This window comes from Pangasianodon hypophthalmus, chromosome 11, assembly GCF_027358585.1.
Source record: "Pangasianodon hypophthalmus isolate fPanHyp1 chromosome 11, fPanHyp1.pri, whole genome shotgun sequence".
Classification (NCBI taxonomy): Eukaryota; Metazoa; Chordata; class Actinopteri; order Siluriformes; family Pangasiidae; genus Pangasianodon; species Pangasianodon hypophthalmus.
The window spans coordinates 6191261-6199924 of NC_069720.1; the positions used below are offsets into that span (position 1 = coordinate 6191261).

An 8664-nucleotide genomic window follows, 5' to 3' on the forward strand; every position below is an offset into this window, starting at 1 on the left:
TATATGACACTTTCAGCTTACATTGTTGAAGAGTAATGACACACTTGCAATAATGCTACACATTTAATAATAACAATAATAATAATAATAATAATAATAATAGGTTAGTGCTTGGACCCCACTTAATGTACTGAAATCTATGTAATCATTATTGTAGGTCAAAGATCTGTGAATAAGTAACTAAACACCCAAACAAGTCCTTCTCACGCAAGCCCTTCCTACACACAATGCACACACACAGACACACACGCATGCATGCACGCACGCAAGCAAGCACGCACGCACAGTCCTCTCACACCACTCTTCAGCCAGCAGTAGAAGAGACCCCGTGCCTGAAGCAGCAGGGACAAGATGTCTGCTCCAACTTTTGCAGCAAACATAAAGTCCAACATGGAGCGGGGCATGAATATGAAAGATGAGGAGAAGCTTTACAAGAGAAATGGGATCCTCTACTCCACAATCATGAGCCCACCGGAGAACCTAGATGCATTAAAGGACCTGGAGGCCAGGGAGGATGATGTCATGCTGGTGGCATATCCCAAATGTGGTGAGTAAGACCTGATTTTGGATAAAATATATCTCAGTTGTTGCATGTTTTTTCCCCCTTTCTTCTCAGCTGTTTCTGCAGCTCTACAAAAGCTGAGCAAGTCTCTCATTCTGTGCAGGAATGTGAGGAAACAAGGAATGGCAAGGATCAGGTTACACATTACATAACAACTCCAGATCCACAGTTCACAGTTCCATAAGTCCAGTGTGAAGCAGTGTTATTAATACTAAACCTTGCACTGCAGTTAGATGAAAAGTTCCCAGGTTTCCAGGGTTTGCATTACAGTCCCAGTGGCGTGCATGTGTGTGTGTTTTGTGTCAACACAGCTTAATCATTGTTTACTTTTCAATTACACAAAAAAGAACATGACAGACTTAACACAACTGCAAACTCTGAGTAATCTCCGAGCTCTGATTTTGTTCCAGGCTGTAACTGGATGGTGGGAGTGTTGAGGAAAATTATGACTACATGTGGATACACACTCCCTGAAAGGCCCCCACTGATCGAGTTCCACTCACCAGATGCACAGAAGGTCTGTATTGTTCCAGAAACCTCAAGCATTCTGAGGTTAAGGGGCCAAAATATCCCTTATATACCGAAAGCTTTTGTGTTCTCCCCAATTAGTATTCCGCTGTAAGCAAGCAACTGTTAGGCTGCTTTCACACTTGGCTTGTTTTGGTGCACCTTTTGTGCTGATATTTAAAAAAAAACTTCTCATTCACACTGCAACCATAACAACTCTCTTACCCGTCCTAGCTAGTAATCGCTACCTTACTAGCCTAGGCTAAGTTATGGTAGTGAAAGCATCATATTGAACACCCTCTCTACTAGTTAAGATTATCTTAACTTTATAAGGTTTTTGGCACACCAGGCCCTAGCTCACTATCTACATTAGATTTATTATATATCTGTAATACAAAAATTAAATAAAGATTGGTTTAATTCTGAAGATGAGCTGGTTGCTTGGAAATTTTGAAAACTGGAAATGTACCTATGTCTTTTGTCATCCCGAATAGCTAGCAGGCTAATTAACTGCTTGTAAACTAGCTTATATATGTCACAGGTCGACATTTTTCACAGCAGTCAAATCTGTCAAAATATACCACAACAACAAAAATGCCATTTATCACTAACTAGTAGCAGAATTAGCTAGTGGCTTCTGTGGCTACAATTTTCCAGTTACCACACCATCCTCTTATAATTGGCATATTTGTTTTGATTAAAAATTGATTTAAACAACCAAGTCTATGGTTGAGGACTTAAAGAGGACTTGATACTTTCAAAGTCATAGTTTGGAGTTCAGGGTTATTGTAAGAGGAATAAATATAAGAAAAAATAAAATTGGTTTAACTCTGAAGCTGAGGAGGTTGTTTGCCCTCACTGTGGCAGAAAATCACTCAGCTGTTTAAGCTGCTTGTGTGACTTGACTGTTTGTAGCCACAGTTAAAATACTATTAGATAGATAAATAGATAGATAGATAGATAGATAGAACTTTACTTTCATTGCACAGTACAAGTTACTCAGCAGCAAATGCCGTTTAGCATCTAACAAAAGTGCAAATAGTAGCACTGTGCAAAATAACAAAGTGCAGGTTGAATTAAAATATATACTATATATACTGTAAATAAATAAATAGCAAGACTATGGGCAGTGAATGTGTGCACTAGGTACTGAGTAGATAACAGTATGAGTGGTAAATTACACTACGTTATAATAGAAAACATATGACATAGAGATAACACAGAATATATAGTGTAGAATAGGACTGCAGGATGATTACAGGCAGTAAAACGATGTGGCTTTACGATGTAGTGTAGAGTTCAGCAGGGTCATGTTTGTGGGGAAGAAGCTGGCCCTGAGCCTGCTGGTTATGGCACGAATGTTCCTGTGTCTCCTCTTAGAAGGAAGGAGGTTGAACAGTTTCTGCCTGGGATGAGAGGAGTCCCTGATGATGTTGTGTGTTCCCTGCGCAGACGTCTTCTCTTTTGAAAGTGTTTAGTGGCTGATAGTTGGGCACCAATGATTTATTGGGCAGTTTTCACCACCTTTTGCTGGGCTTTTTTTTTTCAGACACCATGGACCTAACCATACCACACTGTGACGGAGTTGGTCAGGATGCTCTCAATGGTGCAGTGATAAAAAGATCTGGGGAGATCTGGGGAGACAGATGAAATTTCTTCAGTCTCCTCAGAAAGTAAAGACACTGTTGCACCTTCCTAACCAGAATTGAAGTATTAGGGTGGTCAGAGATGTGGACACCAGGAACTTGAAGCTGGAGACACGCTCTACTTTAGTCCCATTGATGTAGAGGGGAGTGTCTGCTGCTTTTAGATTTGTCCACAATGAGCTTTTTGGTCTTCTTGGTGTTGAGGGTGAGCTTGTTGGCAGTTGAGGTTGTTGTTGTTGGCACACAGTCATGGGTAAGCAGGGAGTAGAATAGTGGACTCAGCACACAACCCAGTGGGATGCCAGTGTTCAGGATGACATCTAGGCCATTGATAAATCTCACACATTCTAAATTAATGTGCCTGTGCACAGCCACACTCATATGCATAAAGAAACGCCCTCAAATCACCATATATGGTAAACAACGTTCCTTTATAAAGCACAGTAGCCTGCTCATGGTGCTACTTGTTTCAGATGACATGGAGCATGCCAAGGTCTAAGAAGATTAACTTCACTGACAGTGGAGTAAAGATCCTGCTGCATGAAGCAGAAGGGGAAAAATGGTTCATTTGGCACTTTTACAAGTAGTTTGTCTAATAAATATGATTAAAAATATTTTATGTGTGTGCATTTCCAGTGGCATGAAAATTAATTATTTTTGCCATTATGTAACTCACAGTTGGTTGGGAAATGCCAGTAGCATCTCCAATTTCTCTTTGAAATGTACCTGTATCTAAAAGCCCTAGATTATAGATCAACTAAAACTGCACTGGGCAAATGAAATTGACTGATAATCCACTCCTCATTTGCAGCATAAAGTTTCCAGTGGTGCTAAAAACACTCCTACCTCTGCAAAGCTGCATGAGCCAAATCTTCAAAAAAGACATAATCCCAATTGATCTTTAAACGTTCCTTTTATATGATTTTATTTTACATTCCGCCTCTGTCATCATCTGTGTCTTGTGAGCACAGAAATCAGCAATTACTCTCTCAGTTATGCTGATATGATAGACAGTATGTGATGTAGAAACTATGCATAGTCTACCTGCTATTACACTTTCTACCACTAGGAGTTCTTGCATACGCATGGTCAAGAGTATTCAGAAATATACGCACATCCTCATGCATAACAAAACTTGATATCTCCCATTCAATGCATAGAAACGTGTACGCACAGTTTACGCACAAAACTATGCGTACACACAGTTGATAAATGAGGACACTGATATTTTGCCCTAGTCCTGTTTCTGACAAAGATTTGGACTGCGATTTGGATCTGTTTGATTGTGCTTTTTTGGTGCTGACGCAGACTGTTTGTGACCCTTTATTTCTGCCTCTGTAAACCTTGTATAACACCTTGACTTCACTTTGCAAGCTCTGCTGTGACGAAAAAAACAGATAATTCTGCAAAGCATTGTTAAAAGTGCCCTGCATTCTGGTTGCTTCCCACAGGACTACATGTAAACCATGTGATGGTGCCAACAGTGAAAGCTGCCTTGTAGCTTTTTTTCTTTACTCTAAGGGATAAAGTTGTGCCAAATTGTTTGACTTTCAAATTTTTCTCATGTTTGTCTTTGCAGATTGTAGCCCAGATGCCATCACGGCGTTTTTTTGCAACTCATTTGAACCCAAGTGACATCCCTGTTTCATTTAAGACTAATAAAACAAAGGTCAGTGTGAGAGTACTTTGGAACATGTGACAGATCATGTTACTCCAGTTTCACTGTGGCATTGTTGTATTAACAGCAGTTCCACCTAATATTCAGTCTTATTATTCACCTAAAAGCACACTATTTTACTAACTACCATGAATTATTCAGTAACTACACTAAAACAATGTGGTTACATCATCAATGAGGAATCAGCCAACACTTCATTTAAAAATCATAGATTTGAGCACATGGTTAGTTTCAGATAATTTAAGCAGTTCAGTCAGGGACTTATAATGTTGTGTCTTGGATTTTGTATATTTTCTTCACCTTCACCTTCGAAATGTTGTTTGTTTTCAGATGTTGGTGGTGTTTCGAAACCCCAAAGACACTGCCGTCTCTTATTACCATTTCATGAACAACAACCCAGTGCTGCCCAATGCTGAGTCCTGGGACAAATTCTTCTCCGACTTCATGTCTGGTGAAGGTGAGGCGAATGCTCCTGATTTCAATCATAATGTTTACTTTTTCAAAGATAACAGATCAGATGTCTCACACTGACCTGATTTTTACACACAGTGGGCTGGGGTTCATATTTTGACCACGCCCTGGGCTGGGAGAAACACATGGATGACCCTAATGTGTTAATTGTCACTTATGAGGAACTAAAGGAGGTAAAAAAAAAAAAAAGTATATATTTGTTGATCCAAGCTGGCCATGCTTGTGTTTTAGCATATCAGGTAAAATTAATTTGCTGTTTGTGTTATAAAAATTCAATTCAGTTCTGTGCCTGCAGTATAAAATAATAATAATGAACTGCTCTCATTTGAACACCTGTAGCAGCAAATAATGCAGAAATGCTTTTCTATAACAACACTGTTTTTTTTTAACCTTTATTAGAACCTACTTGAGGGTGTAAAGAAAATCACAGACTTCTTCAGCTTCTCTCTGACAGATGAACAGGTCAAGGTGATTGCCGGAGAGAGCACATTCACTGCCATGCAGTCGAGCTCTAAAACTTCTCATGGAAAGTTTGGCAATGTCTTTTTCCGGAAAGGTAATTAAGCTGAACATTAATGGTGGGTTTGGAGATGGGTTCACCTGCAGGGTCTTGGTTCTTCCTACCATTTAGTGACACCCACAAAACATCCTAAGAGACAAACCTCAGAGAGAGCTGAAAACATCAACAGTTAAAGAGCTGCCTCCTAAGCATGGTGCGTGCTAAACCTTCAGCCTTGCAGTGCATTAACCAGTGACAGTAACCAAATGTGGGTGTCTGTGAGACCATGTATGCTGAAGAGGGTGAATAGCTCTTTCCTCCAAGTGTGTTACTCTGCCCTATGATGCAGTAGTTTGAATAGATGTAGAGGTTGGCTTTGCATGTTTTGGAGGAAGCACATGTTCGCCCCACCCTCCCCATGTTGTTAACAAGTGATCTAGTGGGTAGGAATTGGCAAGACCAAATTAGGGAGAAAACAGAAAATGTGATTTAAACAAACTAAAAGATACATCCTTTGATGTTTGGGGTGGTTCAGTATGGAGGAACTGTAATGATGACCTTTTATGAACATCATTATAATGCATAAATATTTGGACACTGGCCAAAAACAACCCAGGCCTTTTTTTTAAGGTAAAGAAGTGGAATATTCTGCAATGACCAAATCAGTCACCTGAACTGAATCCAATTGAGCATGCATTTCACTTCCTGAAGGCAAAGCTGAAAGCAAAATGCTCCAAGAACAAGCAGGAACTGATGCCAGCTGCAGTAAAGGCCTGGCAGAGCATCACCAGGGAAAAAAAACAGCATTTGATGATGTCTGTTCGTTCCAGATTTCAGGCAGTAATTGACTGCAAAGCATTTTCAACCAAGTATTAAAAATGACAACTTAATTTATGATTGTTTTATGTTTGTCCAATTACAATTGTTCCCTTAAAAAGAAGAGGGGCACTTGTATAAAAAAAAAGTCCTGTATTACTTAATTTCAACTCCAACATACTGTGGTAGATGACTAAATTAATAATAACTTTGTCAAGGTACACATATTTATGTACCTGACTGTATATAATCAGCTGCACTGTTTGTGTGTTACATTAGGTATGCACAAATAAGCATTTGGAGTTGTCCTAAAATATTTCAGGGGGTTCAATTCCAAAATACACCCATAGCTATGCCTCTGTGATGGGCTGATCCATGACTTGGTTTATTTAAAATGGTAAATAGTGGTACTAGTATACTGTAACTGTTTCTTTGTATATTACCAGTGTAGCATCACCTGTAGACCAGGTATCCAAACGATAATCTTTGCTAATTCTGTTTCTTTTACAGGTGAGGTAGGAGACTGGAAGAATCACTTCAGCGAGGCTCAGAGTAAGCAGATGGATGAAGAGTTCAAGAAGAAACTAACAGGAACCAAACTGGGAGCCAAGCTTAAATACGAGCAGTACTGTCAGTAATCTGAAATATTAAACACTGTGAAACAGGGCTGTTTTTGTTTTAAAACTCTTTTCTAAACAGTGATTTTTAGGCATAAACAATTAATACATTGCACTTTGAGCTCATATACAGTACATTACCTAATTTAACTCCAACATACTGTGTGACTTAGAACGGTCAATATTCTAATATTTATGTACCTGACTGTATATAATACGGGAATCACCTCCCGACCACCTCTGGGCAGTGGTGGCTCAATGGTTAAGGCTCTGGGTTACTAATCAGATTGGGGGTTCAATCCCCAGCACTGCCAAGCTGCCACTGTTGGGCCACTGAGCAAGGCCCTTAAATCCAAGATGGCTGATGGTGACAGATGCAGCACATCTCAGACATTTTCTCCACAAATACTCTAATCAAATAAAAAAGACTCTAACAAAGATGACATCTAAATAATAACTGTATTTGTGTATAAGATACAATTTACTTTATTGTCACTGCACAGACAATAAAATTTAGTATTCTGTAAATATACCAATCAGCAATAACATTAAAACCACCTGCCCAATATTGTGTAGATCCCCCTTGTGCTGCCAAAACAACTCTGACCTGTCGAGGCATGGACTACACGAGTCCTCTGAAGGTGTGCTGTAGTACCTGGCACCAAAACATTAGCAGCAGATCCTTTAAGTCCTGTAAGTTGCATGGTGGGGCCTCCATGGATCAGACTTGTTTGTCCAGCACATCACACAGATGCTTGATCAGATTGGGATCTGGGGAATTAGGAGGCCAAATCAACACACTGAACTCTTAGTCATGCTCTGCAACCCATTCCTGGACAATTTTTGCAGTGTGGCAGGGTGCATTATCCTGCTGAAAAGACCACTGCCATTAAGAATACCGTTGCCATGAAGGGGTGTACTTGGTCTGCAGCAATGTTTAGGTAGGTGGTACTTGTCAGATGGCCAGCGCATCACACTGACTCCGGTGGCTTGCCTTCTTCCCATAGTGCATCCCCAGGTAAGCGACACACATGCACCTGGCTGTCCACATGATGTAAAAGAAAATGTGATTCATCAGACCAAGCAACATTCTTCCGTTGCTCCATGGTCCTGTTCTGATGCTCATATGCCCATTGTAGGCTCTGTTGGCGGTGGACAGGGGTCAGTATAGGCACTCTGACTGGTCTGCAGCAAAGCAGCCCCATATGCAGCAAACTGCAATGCTCTGTGTGTTCTCACACCTTTCTATCATAGCCAGTGTTAATCTTTTTCAGCAATTTGTGTTAACAGTAGCCCTTCTGTGGGATCGGACCAGACGGGCTAGCCTTCGCTCTCCAAGCGCATCAGTCAGCCTTGGGTGCTCATGACCCTGTCACCGGTTCACTGGTTGTCCTTCCTTGGACTACTTTTGGTAGGTACTAACCACTACATATCGGGAACATCCCACAAGACCTGCCGTTTTGGAGATGCTCTGACCCAGTCGTCTAGCCCTTCAATTTGTCTAGCCCCGTCAATCTGTCTAGCCCAGTCGTCTGGCCCCGTCAATGTGGCCCTTGTCAAAGTTACTCAGATCCTTAAGCTTGCCCATTTTTCCTGCTTCCAATACATCAACTTCAAGAACTGACTGTTCACTTGCTGTCTAATATATCCCACCCCTTGACAGGTGCCAATGTAACCTGATAATTAATGATTACCTGTCAGTGGTTTTAATGTTATGGCGAATCAGCAACAATTTTGTGTAATATTTTAGACCTAAGCAGTAGCAGTACCCTTTTTTTAAACCCAATTTTACCTCTACTTTTATTTTTAATATAGGAGGTATATATTTTGCATGCCATTTTCTGACTAATAAACTCATCTAAACTTTG

The 8664-nt window shown here is 40.4% G+C and overlaps 1 protein-coding gene across 1 annotated transcript; it reads left to right on the top strand.

The window, feature by feature from the left end:
• Positions 1-223: 223 nt before the first annotated feature.
• LOC113536615 (sulfotransferase 6B1) lies at positions 224-8664 on the top strand. The gene is made up of 7 exons (XM_053238276.1): positions 224-547; positions 973-1079; positions 4295-4384; positions 4724-4850; positions 4943-5037; positions 5264-5420; positions 6690-8664. Exons 1-7 carry the CDS (start codon positions 352-354, stop codon positions 6815-6817), a joined length of 900 nt encoding a protein of 299 aa, XP_053094251.1. The 5' UTR covers positions 224-351; the 3' UTR covers positions 6818-8664.